General features: G+C 44.2%; 1 protein-coding gene across 1 annotated transcript in view; it reads right to left on the minus strand.

Moving 5' to 3' along the window:
- Positions 1-23,561, minus strand: part of LOC115077771 — a 90,795-nt gene that overhangs the window by 40,948 nt on the left and 26,286 nt on the right. Inside the window, exon 5 of the mRNA XM_029580056.1 lies at positions 267-494. Within this exon, the coding sequence (XP_029435916.1) occupies positions 267-494 (228 nt within the window). The remainder of the gene's footprint in view (positions 1-266; positions 495-23,561) is intronic.

Below are 23,561 nucleotides of genomic sequence, written 5' to 3' on the forward strand. Positions count from 1 at the left end.
CAATAAATATATATGGATATATAAACCCTAGGCCCACTCTACTAAACTTGCTGTTTTCACAAACAGAATCTTTTATATCTGATATACTTCTGTACAATCATCTGCACTCTGATTTGAACCTTTACTGCACTAAATCATTCTGATTTTGCATATTGGATTTTAAATATCTGCTGTAGATCCTGTAACATACTTTGCCGTTTTGACTTAAAGCTGGTATCTTATGATGATGTGATTATTTAAACAGAACAGAGTAGAAAATGCCAAACCTCAGTAAAGTACGGATTCCACAAGATGGCACTTTGGTTCACAAAGAGCTGCTGGCCTCTTGATGCTGATAAATTAAATTTCCCAACACTCCTGCTGCTGAATAAGTCATTGGGGAGCAAGATCCAGTTTAGGATGTCATAGTGAGCGGGCACATTCCCTTTTTCATCAAAGAAGATCTCATCTCCATCAGGAGTTTTAAAGTGAACCTCCTTAATGTATTGGTTGAACTACAAATGAAAACAAAAGGTTACAAAATTCTGTCTCAGACTAGACCTGAAACCATTACAACTGGTGCTACTGCACACTTGATTCAAAATTTTGCAAATTCAACCCATTGTATGTCTATTATCATATACCCAATGTAAGCCCACATTTTTCTGAGCCTAAAAATTGTGAATAGATGTGATACCACATTGAGTTATTAAAGTAAGAGAACATGCATTTCAGAATGATGAAGTGTAGAGATAAACACCGTAGTGCAGTCTGTATTACCTAAAGATCTAACATCATAGAGGAGACTATTGAACAAAATGAGAAGCTTGGGAGTGGATGCCAAAGTAGTAGCATGGATTGGAAATTGGTTGACTGAGAGGAGACAGCGAGTAATGGTAAATGGAACCTGTTCTTCCCATTCCTTCTCTTCTATAAACAGAGTTTTATCTACTCCACCCTCATCCACAGTCTTGTTAATTAGTGACAGTCCTTATCCTAGGGTCTTCTTTAGTGGACACTGAACTGAAGTATTTGTTCAATATTTCATCCATTTCTTCATCTCTCTCCACACTTTGATCTTTGTCAACTTTCTATTTTACTATACTACCTCGGACATTTCTCCTTTCTCTGATGTATCTGAAAAATGTCTTGTCACCTCGCTTTACCTCTTTAGCAATCCTTTCTTCTGCCTGGCTTTTTGCTTTCTTGTACCTGAAGCAATGGAGGGTAAAATGACTTGGCCAAGGTAACAAGGAGCAACAGTGAGACTTGAACCCTGGTCTCTCTGGATCATAGTTCACTGCTCTAATCACTAGGAGGCCAGGGAAGACTATATAAGAAAATTAAGCCCGGGGGTGGGTGGGTAGAGGGGTAGGCAGGAAGAAAACTGAACAGTTGAGATTATCTGCAGGAATATTTTTTCTTTCAGATATGTTCTTGCTGCCTCTCACAAGAAGAACTGCAAACCCTGGCTAATGTCTGCGCTCCAGTGCTGGTCTCTAGTCCAATGATATCAACAAAGAGTCCTTCCCCCTAGACAGACTGGTCAAACTTATGCAACTTATTTTTTCTCTTTTTCAGCCTTAATACACAATTTGGGAATTTTTGTTCATAAGTAAAATGACACTCCCTCCCCCCCAAGGTACAAAATATTACAAAAATCAGACAAGAAATATACTTAGCCCAGAAATAAATAAGCAAATAATTTCAGATAGCTTGTATGTTACGCGCCCCACCCATGGTTGACCTGTGCACGGGACTGGTCACCTTCGGGGTCACACGGCGGGTCCCGGTCCTGTCTCTCTCAAGGTCATTGCTAGTCCCACTAGGTCCCGGCATCCCACGGTGGTAGTTGCAGGGCCTTTGGTCACATGCCAGGCCTCTTGTCGGACCTTGGCGTCCCAGCAGCTAGCCACGCCCCTATGCGCAAACGCGTGTACCAGCCGCCCTGATGTAGGATCCAGGGCGGGGCATAGTTCATCGGCATACCCTGATGAACTCTTCTTGAAGTTCCTGGCCTCAGTTCCTGGCCTTGGCAATCGGGTAGGTTTGTTCCTGAGATTGCCCTTGCTTGCTTCCTATTTGCCTGTTCCTAGTCTCGTTCCAGGATCCTTCTCTTCCAGTTCCATTCCTGATTGTACCTGCTTCCTTGCCCTGCTTGTTAAGGTGTTTGTTGTTCGTCTCCCTGGTCTTACCTCGGACTGACTTCTGGTAAAGACCTCAGCTTGTTCCTGACCATCCTGCCTTCCTGCCACCTGCCAAAGACCTCAGCTTGTTCCTGACCTGCCTGCCTGCCTGCCGCCTGCCAAAGACAACAGCTTGTTCCTGACCTGCCTGCTTGCCTGCCGCCTGCCAAAGACCTCAGCTTGTTCCTGACCTGCCTGCCTGCCGCCTGCCAAAGACAACAGCTTGTTCCTGACCTGCCTGCTTGCCTGCCACCTGCCAAAGACCTCAGCTTGTTCCTGACCTGCCTGCCTGCCTGCCGCCTGCCAAAGACAACAGCTTGTTCCTGACCTGCCTGCTTGCCTGCCGCCTGCCAAAGACCTCAGCTTGTTCCTGACCTGCCTGCCTGCCGCCTGCCAAAGACAACAGATTGTTCCTGACCTGCCTGCTTGCCTGCCACCTGCCAAAGACCTCAGCTTGTTCCTGACCTGCCTGCCTGCCGCCTGCCAAAGACCTCAGCTTGTTCCGGACCTGCCTGCCTGCCTGCCACCTGCCAAAGGCCTCAGCTTGTTCCTGACCTGCCTGCCGCCTGCCAAAGACCACAGCCTGCTCTTCAACCTTGCCTGACCTCTGGATCTTGACCCATGCTTCGTTGGCCACTCCTTGAACTGATTCCTGGACTTTGACCCTGCTTGCCTGACCTTGCTAGATTCTGGTTCTGTCCCTAGCCTTATCCTCTCCATCTCTGTTCTGGTTCGCTCATCTCCAACCTGATCCCAGTCTCGAATGCGATAGCGCTCCCCCAGTGTTTGTGGGCAACCAGATTCTTTATCTCTCTGGAGACCCTGCGAGGCCCACCTAAGTCCCAGCAGCCCGGGTCCCTATAGGTTCCTCCCGGGGGGACCTCGGGCTTCCAGTGGTGAAGCTCTACACTGCCTCTGTCTCCTTCCGTGCTCCACCCCCTGCAAACAGTTCCTGTACTGCCACAGGACAGGGGTCCACCCCCGAGCGCAACAGGTTGCCAAGGCCATGGACTCGGCGGAGTTTCCCACCGCCAGGGCCCTACCAGGGCTGGCTGCTACAGTAAAGCAACCTCATCAAGCATTGGATGTGCTGGCTTCTTCTGTGGAGGAGCTACACTCCCAGCTACAAGAGACTGCTATGGCCAACCCTGTGGGCCTCCCGGCCACTATGCTTCCTAGAGAAACACTGGCACTCCCTGCACATCCGAGATTTATTTATTTATTTAAGAGTTTTTATATACTGTCATTAAGTTATTCACCATCATAACGGTTTACAATAGGGCACCAGTAAAAAATATATAGATATAATGGGGATCCACGCTCCTGTCGTGGCTTCCTTAATCAGTGCTTTATGCAATTTGCTCTCCAGCCCTCCTTGTTTTTGAAGGAGATCACGAAGGTCACCTTAATTCTTTCCCAGCTGGAAGGGAAGGCCCTGGCATGGGCCTCTCCCTTATGGGAATGTTCTGATCCCATTCTCTCCAAGATGATGGACTTCATTGCTCTCTTTAAGCAGACCTTTGGAGATCCGGGTCGGATGGCTATTGCCAGTCACAATTTACTCCATCTTCGCCAAGGGTCAAGGACCCTCTCGGAATACACGGTGGAGTTCCATACCTTAGCCACAGAACTTGGGTGGCAAGAGGGTTGCTGACAAGCCATCTTAAGAACATAAGAACATAAGAAATTGCCATGCTGGATCAGACCAAGGGTCCATCAAGCCCAGCATCCTGTTTCCAACAGAGGCCAAACCAGGCCACAAGAACCTGGCAATTACCCAAACACTAAGAAGATCCCATGCTACTGATGCAATTAATAGCAGTGGCTATTCCCTAAGTAAACTTGATTAATAGCCGTTAATGGACTTCTCCTCCAAGAACTTATCCAAACCTTTTTTGAACCCAGCTACACTAACTGCACTAACCACATCCTCTGGCAACAAATTCCAGAGCTTTATTGTGCATTGAGTGATGGACACTCTTCCACTCTAAAGGATGAGCTCTCCATCCATGAGACTTCCACGTCGCTAGAGGAACTAATCTCGCTTGCTGGAAGGATTGATCATTATCTCTGGCAAAGACTCCTAGAAGTAAAGGCTCTACGTTCTTCTCAAGTATGACTTGCAAGCGTACCTTGCACTCCTGCAAAGAGTGTAACACCACCAGCTTCCTCCACGGTGGAACCCATGGAGGTGAACTGGGGATGGTTGTCTCCCACGGAACATCTCCGCTGTAGGAAAGAAAGGCTTTGCCTTTACTGTAGCACTTCTGGACTTCGTCTGCAGTCATGCCCGGTCCGTCCTGGAAACTGCAATGCCTTGGCCCGGCGGGGGTCCCGAGCTTTGGCGCTACTGTTTCTGGCCCTCAACTCCTGCTCCCAGTTTCCCTGGGCATCAATACCCATACGTTCACCACCACTGCTCTCATTGATACCGGAGCAAGTGGCAGTTTCATTATGGACAATATTGTCAAAATCCTGGGAATACCCCTCCAACCCTTGGAGGTGAGCCTCCGTATCACTTCCATTCAAAGAGAGCACCTGCCCAGTCTTATCACTCATCAGACCGTGGCTATCCACCCTTCAGTGGGTACTCTTCATAAAGAAGAGATATCCTTCCATGTCTTGAAATGCTCAACACATCCAGTAATCCTGGGGTTGGCTTGGCTCCAGATCCATGAACTCCAGTTTGATTGGCAATCCCTGCAGCTGGTACGGTGGGGTCCCAAATGCCAAGCTACTTGTCTCCATCCAGTGTCTCCTGTGATGCCAATCTTGAAGTCCAATACATTTCCTGGTCTGCCTTCTCACTACAAAGAATTCAGCAACGTGTTCTCAAAACAGAAAGCAGACACCTTGCCTCTGTTATCTAAGTTCAACTGTCCTATTGAACTACTGCCAGGCACTATGCCTCCCAAAGGCAGAACCTATCTCTTGTCACAGCCTGAGACTCGGGCTATGTCAGAGTACATAAAAGAAAACTTGGAGAAGGGGTTTATTAGACCATCTGATTAAGAACATAAGAACATAAGAAAATGCCATACTGGGTCAGACCAAGGGTCCATCAAGCCCAGCACCCTGTTTCTAACAGTGGCCAATCCAGGACATAAGAACCTGGCAAGTACCCAAAAACTAAGTCTATTAAACTAAGTCTATTTCCACTGCATAGGAGGCCTGTGGAGTCATCTTTCCCTGAAGGAGCGGGGTTCCCTGCAGGAGCGGGGTTCTTCTTTGTGAAGAAAAAGGATGGCAGACTCCGCCCTTGCATTGATTATTGGGGCCTCAATGCTATAACACATAAGGACCGTTACCCGCTATCCCTTATCAGTGAACTTTTCAACTGCCTTGAAGGTGCCAGAGTATTTTCTAAGTTGGATTTGAGAGGTACGTACAACCTAGTGCGCATTCAACCTGAAGACATCTGGAAGACAGCATTTAATAGTAGGGATGGCCATTATGAATACGTAGTCATGCCCTTCAGGCTGTGTAACGCCCCCGCTGTCTTCCAGCATCTCATGAATGAGATCTTCAGGGACCTTCTGTACAAGTTTGTGGTCATCTATCTAGATGACATCTTGATATTTTACAAGGACATTGTAAGTCACCGTGAATATGTTTGTACCATCCTCCAACGACTACGAGAGAACCAGTTATATACTAAACTTGAAAAATGTTTGTTTGAACATACTCATCTACCCTTCTTGGGATATATAATATCTGACCATGGCTTCTCCATGGATCCGGAGAAAGTCCAAGGAATCTGTGACTGGTCCCAGCCATTTGGCCTACGAGCCTTGCAAAGGTTCTTAGGCTTCACCAACTATTATCGAATTTTCATTGCTAACTACTCCTCGTTGGTCGCCCCACTTACATCGATGACTAAGAAGGGGGCCAATACCCGAGTCTGGACACCTAAGGCCATTGCGGCCTTCCAGATGCTCAAGGATGCCTTCACCTCTGTCTGTGTCTCCATCATCCAGATCCCAAACGTCCATTTGTAGTAGAGGTAGATGCCTCAGCTATCGGAGTTGGAGCAGTCTTAAGCCAATACTCATCCATGGGCAAATTAGTCCTGTGCTCCTTCTATTCGCACAAGTTCACTTCCACAGAACAATGCTACACAGTTGGCGATCGTGAACTCCTGGCTGTGAAGTTAGAACTTCAGGAATGGCGCCCCTGGTTGGAAGTACAAATTCACTATTTTCACGGATCAGAAGAATTTGGAGCACCTCAAGGAGGCTCAGCTCCTAAACACCTGGTAGGCCCGCTGGGCCTTATTCTTTGAGAGATTTGACTTCCATCTCTGTTTCCGCCCAGGTTCCAAAAATCAGTGAGCTGACACACTGTCCCGATCCTAGTTATATCATCGATCCTGCCTGTATATCCATAGCAGCAACTACCACTGTCCCAGTCGGGTAGACTGTTGTTCCTCGCCAACTACGTGACCGGGTTTTAAAGTGGGCCTACGATTCAAAACTGGCAGGCCATCCTGGCTGTGCCAGAACACTGGAGATGCTGCACCAACATTACTGGTGGCCCACCATGGCACAGGATTCTCAGAACTATGTGGACTGTTGCCCCACTTGTGTACAACAATGGATGGCTGGCACCATCTTTAAAAATGGCATGGGCCATCCATTGCTCCTACCATGTGACAGGGGCCGGCCAATGGCACCGATAGCCCCTCTCACATGGTAAGGGCAAAGGGCCATCGGCGCCATTTTGATTAGTGGCAGCTGATGGCCCGAGAGTGGGAGATAGCTCCCGGGACCCCCACTGGACCACCAGGTACTTTTAAAAAGTTTTTTTGGGGGGGTCAGGAGGGTGGGGGAAGCTAAAGAATGTGTTTTAAAGGGTGGGGATGGGTTTTTTGTTTATCGGCTCAGGTGCAGCCGATAAAAAAAAAATGATCGGACCGCATGCAAAAAATTTTCCGATAGTCCCCAAACCTGGAATCGGAACTGATTCCGGTTCCGATTCACATTTCTAGTAGGGGGCTTTGGAAGTCCTCTCCTTAGCTTAGGTGAACTGGAACAAACACGTGAAACTGGTAATGATGTCAGCTCATGTCCCTTTTATTATAAAATGTTTTATTAATCCAAGTAACCAAATACACAAACCTTCAGAGTGCATTCTGTCATGCACTCCAAAGTAAAAAAAAAAAACATTTACCATTTTTACCTTCTTGTTTATTCTCCCCCACCTTGCAACTCAGAACAAATTCATGGTGAACTCTTATCTCATCCTTAAAATCATTCCACTTATGTGGCAGAAGTGGGATTTGCACACACATGTGCATGCACATATCAAATAGGGAGCAAATGTAGGCACATTACATGCATGAATGTATGCATGCATGTAATGAAATATCCACAACCCTTTTAACCAAGGCAAGTATATGCGTGCTTGGTATTAAATAGGCTGAAAGTACCACATATGCCCTCTTTGAAATGTGTGCATAAATAAGTGCAAATCTTCCGTCACATACCTGGGTCAGTAAAGCAGCCAGTATCCCACTCATGGCACACTTTCCCCTAACATAGAGTATTTTGGAAGACAAGGCAGGTAAGAAAAGGTATTTTATTTGGCCTAGCAGAGCTGTGTAGGTATGTGTGAGAAAAGCCCTCGTTTTCGTGATTGCGATATTAGCCATCATCATAGCCATGACCCATCATAAAGGCAGCTATCCCATGTTAAAAGCTTTCTCCCCCTTTACCGAACAAAAATAGGTGTTATTACCAACATTAAATCCCACATTACTGTGCATTCAATTTTCATGACATATGGTAAGAGTCATTCATTAGCATAAAAAGTTAGCTTTTGCATACTTATTATAAAATTTGCATGCAAATGCTTGACGGGATTAAGATCACATGGATATCATGCACTAGACTCCTTTTATCATTCATTGAGGCCCTAACATGATTTGATGAATGACCCTGTAAATCTTCTATTACAACTGCATATTTCAAGCTTCAAGTATTGTGTAGATTATTAAAACCATTCATCTCTTTAGCGGAGTTTAGAAGAGAATTGCAGGCATTAGTATTGACCAGGGATGTGAATAGTTTTTTGACGATTTAAAATATCGTCTGATATATTTTAAATTGTCAAAAATGGTTAGAGGCGATATACAATAGGAATTCCCCCGATTTATCGTCAAAAATCATAAATCGGGAGAAGGGGGAGGGCGTGAAAACCGACACACTAAAACAACCCTAAAACCCACCCCGACCCTTTAAAATAAATCCCCCACCCTCCCGAACCCCCCCAAAATGTCTTAAATTACCTGGGGTCCAGTGGGGGGCTCCTGGTGTGATCTTCCATTCTCGGGCCACAGGTGCGTTAATAGAAATGGCGCCGGCGCCTCCTTTGCCCTGTGACAGGGCAAAGGTAGCGCCGGTGCCATTTTGGTTCCTGTCCCCCGACGTCACGTGCGCAGGAGATCGCTCCCGGACCCCCGCTGGACCCCCAGGGACTTTTGGCCAGCTTGGGGGGGCCTCCTGACCCCCACAAGACTTGCCAAAAGTCCAGCGGGGGTCCGTAAGCGACCCCCGCTGGACTTTTGCAATACAAAATGGCGCCGGCTGTATGGCCATATTGCCGTATTGCAAAATGGCGCCGGCTCTATGGCCCTATGGCCGGCGCCATTTTGAAATACGGCAATATGATTTGAGTGCAGGAGGTCGCTCCCAGACCCCCGCTGGACTTTTGGCAAGTCTTGTGGGGGTCAGGAGGCCCCCCAAAGCTGGCCAAAAGTCCCTGGGGGTCCAGCGGGGGTCCGGGAGCGATCTCCTGCGCTCGTGACATCGGGGGACAGGAACCAAAATGGCGCTGGCGCTACCTTTGCCCTGTCATATGACAGGGCAAAGGTAGCGCCGGCGCCATTTCTATTAACGCACCCGTGGCCCGAGAGTGGAAGATCACACCGGGACCCCCTCACTGGACCCCAGGTAATTTAAGACATTTTGGGGGGGTTCAGAAGGGTGGGGGATTTATTTTAAAGGGTCGGGGTGGGTTTTAGGGTTGTTTTAGTGTGCCGGTTTTCCCGCCCTCCCCCGATTTACGATTTACACGATTTAAAAAAAACAAAACAAAACCGCGATGATCCGATTCCCTCCCCCCCCAGCCAAAATCGATCATTGACGATAGATCACATGATTCACAAAATGGCGCCAGCCGTACGGCCATTTTGCAAAATGGCGCCGGCCGTACGGCCATTTTGCTAAATGGTGCCGGCCATATGGCCATATTGCCGTACTGCAACACGATTCGAGTGCAGGAGGTCGTTCCCGGACCCCCGCTGGAATTTTGGCAAGTCTTGTGGGGATCAGAAGGCCCCCCAAGCTGGCCAAAAGTCCCTGGGGGTCCAGCGGGGGTCCGGGAGCGATCTCCTGTGCTCGTGACATCGGGGTACAGGAACCAAAATGGCACTGGCGCTACCTTTGCCCTGTCATATGAAAGGGCAAAGGTAGCGCCAGCGCCATTTCTGTTAACGCACCCATGGCCCGAGAGTGGAAGATCACACCGGGACCCCCCCCACTGGACCCCAGGTAATTTAAGACATTTTGGGGGGGTTCGGGAGGGTGGGGGATTTATTTTAAAGGGTCGGGGTGAGTTTTAGGGATGTTTTAGTGTGCCGTTTTTCCCGCCCTCCCCCTTCCCCGATTTACGATTTTTGACGATAAATCAGGGGAATTCCTATTAAATATCGCCTCTAATGATTTTTGACGATTTAAAATATATCGGACGATATTTTAAATCGTCAAAATACGATTCACATCCCTAGTGATTTGCTCTCTTTAAACGCAAATTAAGTTTTAGGAATTGGTGTAGTAAGGGTGTGAATCTTCTGGCAGAGGAATTCATTATTAAATTGATTTAACTATGTTTGCTCTTATTGTAAATATAAATGCTTTAGATTTTTAAGCCATCTAGGAATATGGATTGGCAGCATATAAGGATTTAAAGTTAGATTTAATTAAACTATTGTCTCATCAAAACCTAGAAATAAATCATCTAAACAGTGACTGATCCTGTCCAGTCGTGCATGTGTAACCCCATCCTGGGTGCGGACTGCTACCCAATGGGGCCATAAAAGTATTTATAGGCTTTTTGGGGCAGGGACCCTGATTAGCTCTTATGTTTCCCTTTACTCAACTTGGGGGTCATCTCAGGTCCCACTGCAGGGTGACTTTCCTTGAATCCCCTAGGTGAAGTGAATTTTCATACACTTTGCGCTGTGTTCCAAAGAAGTCACAGGGGCCACTGAATTAGTATCCAAAATAATAACTTTACTGTAGACAATAACGTATTGATAGAACAATACATTTGAATGTCCAGCACCACAGTTCTTTCTCTCTTTACTACAAATCCTATCCTCTATCTGTGCAAGAGTCCTTTCTACAGGCTGGGAATCTGGCCACCCTCCTGGCTCAGGTTAAGTGCAATCATCCATTTGGTCAGGGCTTCTTTTTGTGGACAGGCAAAAACCCTTCCCCCAATGGCAAACACTGTCTCTGCTCAAAGAGTGATTCTCTCTCTCTCTCTCTCTCTCTCTCTCTCTCTCTCTCTCTCTCTCTCCAGGGGTTGTGAAGACTCTGGATGAATTCCATCTCTGATAGATGGATTCTTATTCACAGTTAGATGTCCTTTGTCTTGATGGGGGATCTCTGATGAGAAGGATCCTGGAGAGAAGTGCAGATCTCACAGGTCCATGGGTGGGTAGGAAGAGGAACAGAAAAGGTGCTTCCTTCCAGTTCTTCTGTTTCCCAAAAGCAAATAACACTGGAGATTCCTTGCAATGGTCACCACCAGTTCAGTGGCAGGTCTTCCATATCCCTAGCTGTCCTGAGCACAGGTTTCCCCACTCCCTGAGTCCTGGAAAGGTCCAGGTATTCAGCAAGGCTCTGACCAAGCAATAGTCCAGAAATCCAAAATAGTCCCTGGACAACCACTCTTCACCTCAGCTGGAAAGAAGAGCAGTGGAGTCCTGACCAGAATTGGAGGATCTCGGAGGGCTTCTAAGGCTCCAGGTAGGCCAAAATGCAACTCAGGAAAATCTCCAACCTTCCTCTCAAATGATCAACTAAGGCTACCCCAGAGGCCTTTTCAGAGCTCTGTAATAACACCTCCTGCAGGGGATGTCAATTACAGCACCCTCAATGGGAGGGGTTGCCAACAAATGGATGCTCCCCCTAATTATCCCTCTCTAACTGCACTAATATGTATGGTCCCAGGACTTACTGGTAATCCAGAAAGATGCCCAGGTTACACAATCTTCACAATCATCCAATACAATCCAATTTATAATGTAGTGTGATTCCAGTGCTGGCTGGCTTAGGTGAGGCATCTGACAACCTCTGTCTGTAGCCTGGCTCAGGGAATGGTGATCTGTCGTGTGCCTATAGGTTTAATATGGCAGTGATCTGCTTATTTCCTCTCTCTAGTCAGGTGTCTTGGCCTGGGGTTATGTGGAATGAGTACAATGCCTCCCTTATACTCTGTTTAATTCCCTAGAGCAATCTTCCTTGATTCCCTTCAGTCCCTTTAAAAACTCATCAGCTCTAAAGTTAGAGGTCTGGAACTTATTTAATTTATTACACAACTCAAGTCTTTCTTTCAAACTCCCAACATTTACCAATTCCATTACATAATTTCATACAGATCCTACCTGACTTACTATAAATGACTAATAATTCAAAAAAGGAGTTTTATACTAAAAAAAATACAAAAATGTAATCATAATCCGAGTATTATTTTCTATCATAAAAAACTTGACTAAAGACGTCAACCATAACCAACCACAATTATCGGAGAATAGATGTAACGGAAGTTGCACTCTTTTTCAGGGAAATATTACTAATCTAATTAATGAAAACCTTAAAAAGTAGGATCAACTTTAAAAAGGAGGATCAACCTATTGAAATGGGTACAAAAGAAGTAAATGCCTGTGAACATTTTGATTTAACTAGTACCTGAAAATCATTCCCTAGCTGGAATTCCAACTAATACGCTGAAACAGATTAAGGATAGGATTATCACTCCGATCAGGAACATAATCAGCATATCCCTATCCAAAGGGCATGTCCCTGAAATGCTAAAAACTGCAGTAATAAAACCGATTCTAAAAAAAGATAATCTTGACCCTTCAGTTCTGAATAATTATCGACCCATATCGAACCTATCATTTATAGCCAAAGTATTAGAAAAAATAGTACAAAAACAGCCATCAGAACATTTGGAAAACAATAATATCCTCTTCTCATCTCCATTTGGCTTCCAAAAACATTACAATACTGAATCTCTTCTGTTGTCTCTAACAGATATCACATTAAGGGGGTCATTTTCTATTGCTTATCACATGTGATAAGCGGCTATCGTACATGAAAAGTCCACTTTCATGTGTGATAGCTTGCCGGGGGTGGAGTCGGGGTGACGAGGAGGCGGATGCTGCAAAGTCTTCTCTGGTGGCGATAAGGTAAGCACTGTTATCATCGCCAGTAGCATGCCCCATAGCACCACCATGTTTCACAATGGCGCTATTGGGTGCGAAAACTGGCAGCGATAACACCGTGGTGGTGCGATGGCTGTCGGCTTTCACAGGCCCGCTCCCCCTTTGCCCCTCTGCCCCCTGTTTTCATTAGATTCTGCGTTAGAATGGTGAAACTAGGCCTAAGATTGGTCAAAAATTTCTATTGATCCTACTAGATCTGTCCACAGCATTTGACACAGTTAATCATTCTATCCTGCTAAAAAGACTAACAGAAATAGGATTTGGAAAAACAACCATGCAATGGTTTTCCTCATACTTAACAAATCAAAACTTTCAGGTAAAAATTAGCAACTCATTATCAGAAAAAATAAAACTTAATACAAGAGTCCCTCAGAGTTCAGTCCTATCAGCAATGCTATTTAACATCCATATGTTGCCCCTTTGCCATCTGCTTACTGGTTTATGTCTAATGCACTTTATTTATGCTGATGACATAAACATCCTTATCCGAATCATGGAGTCCATTGAAGCCACATACAAAAAAACTGCCATGTAGCTATCATGTATAAAAAAAATTACTTACCCATATGAAACTCTTCCTAAATATGTCCAAAACAGAAATTATAGTGCTGGAAAGAAAAACATCTAATGAACTTTAACCTCCGTTGACATTAAAGGACAAACAAACAAGAATTCAACCGATGCAACAGGTCCGTGATTTGGGCTCATTTTTGACAACGAACTAAACTGTAAAGCACATATTGCAACAAAAATTAAAGAAGGATATCACAAATTAGCAATATTAAAATGATTAAAACCCATTCTGGATCAAAATGATTTTAGGACTATCCTTCAACTATTAATATTTGCTATCCTTGACTATTATAATGGCTTGCTTCTAGGACTACAAATTAACTAACCCCAATTGTAGAGGAACCTATCATTCATACATTCCAAAATGTAAACACTCTCAAAGATACTTTGGGAAATTGTATCAGAAAAGCAATGTGCTCTTACAGTTGTCTGGCTCTTGCCCACAAAGGGCTGCAACCAGTTTCGTGTATATGGCACTCACAGTCACCTCATTTACTCTTTCCCATTAATTACAATTTTTTTCAATTTTTTAAAAGACTTCAATCTCCCACTTGTGTTACCCAAATTTAAAACCACATTTGCACTACTTATCTTGGTTAATACCCAACACCAAAGTGCTCTGAATTTTTATGAGTGGGTTCATTACAAAAATTTAAGGAAAGGGCTGATTAGAAATATAAAATGGCCACACAATGGTATGATACTTTCAGTTTTGCACAATCACACTTTATGGAAGTTTTGGCAGCCCCCCCAGTGTTCACTACGGGGATTACACAAGTTGGAGAAAGCTGAGAAAACCTGCTGGGTTTAAATAAACGCTTAGTTAGGACTAATTTACATTATGTTACTTTAATTGAATACTGCCGAGCCCAAAGAATTCCCCGAGGTTTGAGAATAACTAAGGAACCAAAGTTGTATGAAGAACATGAGGAGTTCTTGAATAAGTGGAACCAGATTCTCAACAAATGTTCCCTAGATCTAATGCTGTTAATAACTGAAAGGACTAAGGCAACAGCAGATTCATTACAACAAGAACAGGAACAGTTACTTGAGAAGATGAAAGCCCAGAATGAGGAGATATTTGAAAGTAAATGGAAGGACCATCAGAATACAATAAACCATTTCACGGAAGAAGTGAAGCAGCAAAAAGTAAAAACATGTATAAGGGATGAGCAAGACTATAAAAAAGGTTCAATTTATTTTTTGATGAACCCTCAGTTGAAAAGGTCATCAATACAACAGAAAACGTTTGATTCTAGTTCAGATGATTCCGCTGGTGATGAAATAGTCAGAACAGGAGGGGGAGTATGGTCAGTAGGAGGCATTGGAAAAGTACCATCTTTTTTAGAACCCAGGCAAGATCATCAGGTTCGTTTCCAGCCCAATGTGCAGGAAGAACAAGGTGGACAGAGACATCAAAAACATTGGACACGTTCCGAGGGGTGCAACCGGATAACCAAGGAACCTCAATAATAAACTTTTCCCAAAAGGAATTGACTATCACGCACCTACAAGCACTTAATAAAGGTTTATCATTTGTGCTGACACTTCAGTTTCATCATTTTGAAGTTTGCAAATTCTTCCAACAGTTCTTGAGATCATTACGTTTAAAACTATTCTTTGCAAACCTCCCCTCAGGTAGTATAACAGATGATTCTGTAGTTAGACCACATTCAACTTGGTGCCCACCAGGCAATATGGATCCGGTAATCCATACATTTGCACGTTTGGTACAAGCTGATATAGACAAAATACAGAGTCAAAGTTTGAAAGGCAAATATAACTTATCATGAGCAGAAAATGAAGCTTTGAGAGAATTAAGTAAAGACTCTGATCTGGTAGTAAAGGCATCAGATAAGGGAGGGGCCATAGTCATAATGAACCGTGCTGAATATAAGGGTGAAGCTTTAAGACAACTGGCGGATGGGAAGTTCTATAAATTATAAGAGGGTGACCCCATAATACAGTTGAAACTCCAGATAGATAATCTATTGGAGGAAGCTTTGTTAAAGGATTGGATTACAGCCAGAGTTTTTGAAAGTGGAACATCCTAAAACTCCAGTGTTTTATCATGTGCGAAAATACATAAACGTTTGGAAAATCCGCCAGGCCGCCCTATTATATCGGCATGGAGGTCTTTTCTTGAGCCACTGTCCCAATTTGTAGATGTCTTTTTGAGACCTTTGGTTCCTAATCTCCCCTCTTACATTAGGGATTCGAGTGATCTAATCAGATTGCTGTAAGATCTTAATGTTCCCTTGGAAGGAGTGGCGCTGGTTAGTATTGACGTGGTGTCGTTATACAGTAATATCCCTCAGGATGCTGTGCTATGAGTCATTAAGGATAAATTACTAGAAAGGGGGATTAGAGAATGTACTCCAGTGCATTTCATAGTTACTTTAGCTACCATAGCTTTAAAGCAGACTTTTTTCTTGTTTGACGGGTTGTGTTACCAGCAGGTGGGTGGCACGGCAATGGAGGCAATGATGGCCCCCAGCGTCGCTTGTCTGTATGTGGGGTGGTTTGAACAAAGGTGGTTGTAAGGTTGTCAGTATAGACAGCATATACTACTGTGGCGCCTTTTTATAGATGACATCATCATCCTGTGGACAGGAGGGCAAGAACAGTTTCAAGAATTTGGAAGCTGGTTGAATAACTATGACCCTTCATTACAGTTTACATATACCTTTGGGGGTTCAAAGGTTGCCTTTTTGGACATTCAGATTGAATCGGGGCGTTTTTTGTTTGTTTTCACAATTTATAAGAAACCCACTGATAGGAACACACTATTAAACTATGACAGTTGTCATCCCCGTAAATTAATTGATAGTATTCCCTACGGGCAATTTCTGTGGTTAAGAAGGCTCTGCTCCACGATTACAGAGTTTAAGGAATGATCTAAAGAGATGGGGCAGAGGTTCCTAGATAGGGATACCTAGAACAGGTTGTCCGGCGGGCTTTAAAACGGGCCCAATGGAATAATAGGGACCTTTTATTAAATCCACAGAAGAAAATTCAACCAAAAAGATTGACTTGTGTTTTACCATTCTCTGAAGGGATACAGGAGGTAGCACTGAGCATAAAAAAGAATTGGTGTATTTTGCAAACATATTCAGTGTTTAAAGATCAGCCACTGATAGCTTATAGATGAGGCAGCAACATTAAAGACAGGGTGGTGCCTTCCTTCTTTAAATCAGTAGAAGAGACAAGCACTGAGGAGGTGGGTCATTATCCCTGTCAAGTCTATGCTATGTGCATTGTTGCTTACACTAACATCCAAATTCCAATTGAAAAGTTGAAAGGCTATGTTCCAATAGCTAGAACAATGTGCTTCTCTATGGCTGTGATATATGTCACATGGTGTACATGTAAACTTTTATACGTGGGAAAGACATCAAGGAAATTAAAAACACACCTTATAGAACATAAGAGCGCTTTAAAGTGTTCAAAAATGGAAGCACCCTTAGTGCAGCATTGCACAGAAAAGGGCCACACCTTTGAAGAGCTTAGATACACAGTGCTTGAGGTTTTAAAGCAGGATTAGCGAGGGGGTAATGTCAACTTAAGGCTGATGCAGCAAGAACAAAAGTGGATTTTCAAACTAAGGATGGTCCAGCCTGAGGGACTGAACAAAGAAGTCGATTGGTCGGTATATTTAACAGGAAGTTGATTGGTGGGAAGTGAAGGAGTGGGACTTGTTTAAAAGGACTTGGTTCCGGAGGGGAGGGTTTGAGCTAGAGGCTCCATCTTTGAATCAGTGTGCTGTGGGAAGGATGCTGCAGAATTCACAGAAATATTTTGGAAGCTTTGCTGCTGCCCAATCTGTGTTCAGTTTTCTGGGATAAAGAAGGAAATTGCAAGATTTAAGCATGAGCTAATTTGAGTTCAAGAATCAAATGTCAGGTAGTACTGTACTTTTTGGCCAGCCAAAAGGAGGGAGTCCATCTTGCTGCAGGCTCAGGGAGAACTCTCCCATAAACGTACGTTGGATTGTTTAGATTGCTGAAAAGACAAAAGCTCCAAATCTTTTCACTCAACGCACAATTAAGCTCTGGAATTTGTTGCCAGAGGATGTGGTTAGTGCAGTTAGTATAGCTGGGTTCAAAAAAGGTTTGGATAAGTTCTTGGAGGAGAAGTCCATTCACTGCTATTAATCAAATTTACTTAGGGGTAGATTTACAAAAAATGGGCATTCGCGTACTTTTGTTGGCGCACCAGTCGCAAACAAAAGTATGCTGCATTTTAGCAGATACGCGCGTAGCCACGCGTATCTGCTAAAATCCAGGATCGGCGCGTGCAAGGCTGCCGATTTTGTGCAGCAGGCGCGCACCGAGCCGCGCAGCCTGCCTCCATTCCCTCCAAGGCCGCTCCGAAATTGGAGCGGCCTCGGAGGGAACTCGCTTTCGCCCTCCCTTCACCTTCCCCTCCCTTCCTCTACCTAACCCCCCCCCCCGGCCCTATCTAAACCCCCCCCCCCTACCTTTGTCCGGGGATTTACGCCTCCCGGAGGGAGAAGTAAATCCCCGCGCGCCAGCGGGCCGCTAGCGCGCCGAGACGCGACCTGGGGGCGGTTCCGGAGGGTGCGGCCACGCCCCGGACCACCCCGGGCTGAAACCATGCCCCCGGGCCCGCCCCCGAAACACCACGTCCCGCCCCCGACACGCCCCCTCGAAAAACCCCAGGACTTACGCGAGTCCCAGGGCTCTGCGCGCGCCGGCAGGCCTATGGAAAATAGGCCCGCCGGCGCGCAAGGCCCTGCTCGCAGGGCTCTTAAAATCCGCCCCTTAAGGAATAGCCACTGCTATTAATTGTATCAGTAGCATGGGATCGTCTTGGTGTTTGGGTACTTGCCAGGTTTTTGTGGCCTGGTTTGGCCTCTATTGGAAACAGGATGCTGGGCTTGATGGACCCTTGGTCTGACCCAGCATGGCAATTTCTTATGTTCTTATGTTCTTAAACTGAAAGTAAGTCGGACTGTTTGCATGGTAGTGTATTGAGCTTAAAAAAAAAAATAAAAAATTGTTTAAATGCTTCTCTGTGTGAGTAGTAAGTTCAATGTGTCTTATATGATAGGAGATTCCCCTGAAGAAGGCAGGCACAACCGCTTTGTCGATGTCAGGAGGTATAACAGCGTGTATACAGCGGCAGACAGCACTGTAATATAACAGCAAGTATATTTTACAGCGGCAGACAGCACAGTGATAAAAAAGCAAGTGAAGTGCAAGTAGAGCGCGAGTGCGGTGTGTAAAAGCGGCACCGAAGAAACAGCGGATGAAAAAATAATGAGAATAAAAATTCGGAGTACTTTGGTGTTGGGTATTAACCAAGATAAGTAGTGCAAATGTGGTTTTAAATTTGGGTAACACAATTGGGAGATTGAAGTCTTTTAAAAAATTGAAAAGATTGTAATTAATGGGAAAGAGTAAATGAGGTGACTGTGAGTGCCATATACACGAAACTGGTTGCAGCCCTTTGTGGGCAAGAGCCAGACGACTGTAAGAGCACATTGCTTTTCTGATACAATTTCCCAAAGTAACTTTGAGAGTGTTTACATTTTGGAATGTATGAATGATAGGTTCCTGTACAATTGGGGTTGGTTTACATTGAGAGAATTTATAAGCCTAAGGATTATAATAATTTGTGAGTTGCTTCTAGGACTACCATTAACAACAATACGCCCACTACAAATTCTCCAAAATACGGCATCAAGAATTCTTACAGAAACAAAAAAACATGACCACCTGACTGCACTGGCTTCCTATAAAATATAGAAATGAATACAAAATGTTAACAACAACACACAAAATTATTTATGGTGAAAAAGCAGATACAATACAGCAATAAAAATACACATACCACAGTGAAACCTACGATCCATGAATCAAGCACTCTTACCTATTCTTTCAATAAAAACTTCCCAATTAATACAAGTGAGAGGGAGAGAGCAATTTCATTAGCAAGCACAAACTTATGGATTTCATTACTGACTGAAACCTGATTACAAAAAAACATGAACATTATTAAAAAAGAAACTAAAATCTGGCTGTTCAGGAAGGCTTTTTCTGAAATCCACTAACATTTTTTCCTTCAATAATGAGATCTCAGAACCTCCCCCCCCCCCCCCCCCCCCCCCTTATTGCTGCTTTACTGCCATTTTATGAATTTTTAGTAAGAATGTTTTTCTTGTCGTCTTTATTTTTTTTTATCACTGATTGTAATGCTTTTGTAGTCTATTTATGTGATATTAACATTTTAATTATGTTTTAGGAATGTTTGATATTTATTAGTTCTTTGATAATAAGGTGATATGTGTTTTTAGGAATTGATATGTACTAGAAATTTTATGATATTGCTGTAAACCGTTATGATGGAAATCACCGAATGATGGTATATAAAAACTTGCAAGTAAATAAATATATTAATTTCTTTCCATTCTCCCATGAATCCAATTCCTAAATTCAAGCCTAATTCTTCAACAGTCTTCCCTATGTTTAAGGGCAGAATTTCTGTGATTTCAGGGAACGGCCTTAATTTAATTCCCTGGGTTCATTACAGAACTCCCTCCCTCATCACCTTCAGTGAATACAGGACTTTAACTTTCCGGATACAAATCTTGTTTAAAAATCAAAGACCTAACATCCTGGATTTAAACACCCAAACCTCACATGTCAGTGTTGCCACTCTCTAGTCCCACATTATACTCAATTGTTACCCAACATTGGCAGCTTAAAACCTGGCTTTCCCAAAAGTCCTGCTACAGTCGTTAAAGCTTTACTTAACTAACAAACATACAAAGCATTTAAACACAATACCCCAGACACAAACCTGCAGTTTCCCTTTAAACAAACTTCCAGTATCAAGACAACCCTCAGCAGTGCTGCCACTTCTCTCTCTGTATTTACTTTAGTAGTGCAGTTTAAACCAGAGGTGTAGCCATGGGTGGGCTTGGGCAGACAATGGCTGACTTTTGGCTGAGGCCCACTGTGATGACCTCCCTGCGGAGATTCCATCCCCCCACAGGCACATGAACAGACCCGTGATGGAGCAATGATTATTTGTTTGTTTGTTTGTTTATTTATTTATTTACAAGTTTTTATATACCACGAATTGGGCAGGTACCTGACCATCTGGGCGGTTTACAATACAACATACATAATTATTTATTTATTTATTTTATTTATTTATTTAACATTTCTTTTATACCGATATCCGTTCGCACATCGTATCGGTTCACAGTGAACAAAAAACCATTGGGCAGTGCCCGTACATATAACAGATAACATAATATAATATGATGAACTAGGCAACATATAAATAATTTTTGGGAGGAGCCCTTACATATAACAGGCATCAATGGGTATATGCTATGGAATATAACTATAACTATATACATGATAGTGCAAAGTACAAAATCAGCAGACATAAAGGCGTTCATACCAAGATATCAGTATAACATTCATAGGGGGGGTTTATGTAATAGGGGGTGAGATGGAGTAGGCTTGCTGAAAAAGCCAGGTTTTAAGTTTCTTTTTGAAAGTGGGGGTATAGGTCTCTATGCGAATATCATGGGGCAGTGAGTTCCATATGGTGGGGCCGGCAAGAGAAATGGCTCTGTTAATAGTGGAGGAGAGTTTAAAAGATTTAATAGATTGGGCATGGAGTGTTCCTTGGAGGGCTGGGCGTGTAGGTCTCTTGGAGGTACGAGGTAAGAGGGAGGGGGTTAAGCCAATTGAGGTTGGAATTTACTAGACTCTTATGTATGATCGAGAGTGTTTTATAAAGAATTCGTGACTGTATAGGGAGCCAGTGTAGTTCAATAAGTGTGGGGGTGATGTGATCTCTTTTCTTTGTGTTTGACAATATACGAGCGGCGGCATTTTGTAGGAGTTGAAGTGGCTTAGTGTGTGTTGCAGGAATGCCAAGTAAGAGCGCATTACAATAGTCAATCTTCGATAAAATAATAGCTTGGAGGACTGTACGGAAATCATTGAAGTGTAGTAGGGGTCTGAGTTTCTTTACTGTTTGGAGTTTAAAATAGCAGTCTTTTATGATGGATTTGATGAATGGTTTAAATGAGAGGTAATTATCAATAATAACTCCTAAGTTGCGAGTGTGCGATGGGAAGTTGGTAGCTGAGTAAGCAGGAGGGATGTCTGGGATCGGTTGCCTATTAGATATGATTAATAGCTCAGTTTTGTTGGAATTAAGAGCTAGGTGCATGTCCTTTAAGAGTTGGTTGATGGAGGAAAGACAGGATTCCCAGCTGTGTAAAGCAGTTTTGATGGTGTCAGAGAAAGGGAAGATGATTTGCACATCGTCAGCATAAATAAAATGCTTGATGTGCAGGTTAGTGAGAAGCGTGGTAAGGGAAGCATGTATATATTAAATAGCGTGGATGAGAGTGAGGAACCTTTGGGTACACCTTGGGGAAGATTGATGGGATCAGATTCATTGTTGTCCATTGTGACAGTGAAAGTGCGATTTTGGAGATAAGATTGAATCCAATCAATGGCCTTGCCAGTGATCCCAATATTTCTGAGTATGTTGAGTAGGACATCGTGATTGACTGTGTCAAACGCAGCCGAGATGTCAAGTAATGCGATAAGGTAGGAGGATCCGGAGTCGGTTCCTTTGATAAGGGTATCGTGTAGGGAGAGGAGCAATGTTTCAGTACTTAAATGCTTCCTGAAACCATATTGGGTAGGAGGGAGGATGTTGTTCTGTTCAAGGTGATCAGATAGGCGTGAGTTCACCACGCCTATCTGTATTTGTCTGTATTGTTATTAAAATAACAATACAGACAAATTCTCAATATACATCACAGTTATTACATTGGCTAATATCAACAAATCTGTCTGTTTACTTTAAAACAGCAGAAGTTATCAAAGGTAAAGTTATGTTGTTTTTGAAAACTATATGGTCAATTAACTGATTTTGTAAGCAAAGGTGAAAAGATACGTTTTTAGAGATTTTTTAAATTCTTTTGTATTTGCTGTTAATCGAATTTCTTCAGGAATGGAGTTCCAAAGAACTGGGCCTGCAACTGAGAAAGCGCATTTGTGTGTTAAATCGAGCCTTGCTATTTTTACTGATGGGACTTCAAGGGTACATTTGTTCATACAACAAAGTTGTCGCTTTGATGTAGTTATGATTATCTCTGCTTTTCTAGAAAGAGGATTCATGAAAGAATACACTGGTATTTGTTTTATTATTTGTTTGATTGGATATTATGTTTATGTTAATTGCTTTTTATATGATATTCTTACGTATTTATAAACTACAATAAGCGGGCGGATTTTTAAAGCCCTGCTCGCGTAAATCCGCCTGGATTTACGCGAGCAGGGCCTTGCGCGCCAGCGCGCCTATTTTCCATAGGTCTGCCGGCGCGCAGAGCCCCGGGACTCGCGTAAGTCCCGGGGTTTTTTGTCGGGGGCGTGTCAAGGGGCGGGGCCGATCGATGCGGCATTTTGGGGGTGGGATGCGGCATTTCGGGGGCGGGCCCGGGGGCGTGGTTTCGGCCTGGGGTGGTCCGGGGGCGTGGCCACGCCCTCCGGAACCGCCCCCGGGTTGCGTCTTGGTGCGCCAGCGGCCCGCTGGCGCGCGTGGATTTACTTCTACCTCCGGGAGGCGTAAATCTGTGGACAAAGGTAGGGGGGGGGTTTTAGATAGGGCAGGGGGGGTGGGTTAGGTAGAGGAAGGGAGGGGAATGTGAGGGGAGGGCGAAAGAGAGTTCCCTCCGAGGCCGCTCCGATTTCGGAGCGGCCTCGGAGGGAACGGAGGCAGGCTGTGCGGCTCGGCGCGCGCCGGCTGATCAAAATCGTCAGCCTTGCGCGCGCCGATCCTGGATTTTAGAAGATATGCGCGGCTACGTGCGTATCTACTAAAATCCAGCGTACTTTTGTTTGCGACTGGTGCACCAACAAAAGTACGCGAACGCGCATTTTTTTAAAAATCTACCCCAAAATGAATACAGATTAATAAGATTTTTAATGTTGGTAAGTGCTTGAAATAAACTAAAATATTTTAAAGTTTCACATGTTGCATAACAGCTGTTGTAGCCTACTTAGAAATCATTTGTCAGGTGCACTCTAACGTTAATTTTCAAAGGGCTACATGCGTGGCTTGGCCTTGCACTGCACATTTTACAACATGCCTGGCCACGCGTGTAACCCTCGATGCGTGCAGAAGTGCCAGGCCCTGAGAAAGGGGTTGGCCAAGAGGGGGGATAGTCTGGGCGGGGAGGGTCAGGGTGGGTTGAAGGCTGGCCGGGACAGCGGCCATTAGCTACTGTCCCAGGGAAGCATGTGCCA

Source organism: Rhinatrema bivittatum, chromosome 16 (assembly GCF_901001135.1).
Source record: "Rhinatrema bivittatum chromosome 16, aRhiBiv1.1, whole genome shotgun sequence".
NCBI classification, from domain to species: domain Eukaryota; kingdom Metazoa; phylum Chordata; class Amphibia; order Gymnophiona; family Rhinatrematidae; genus Rhinatrema; species Rhinatrema bivittatum.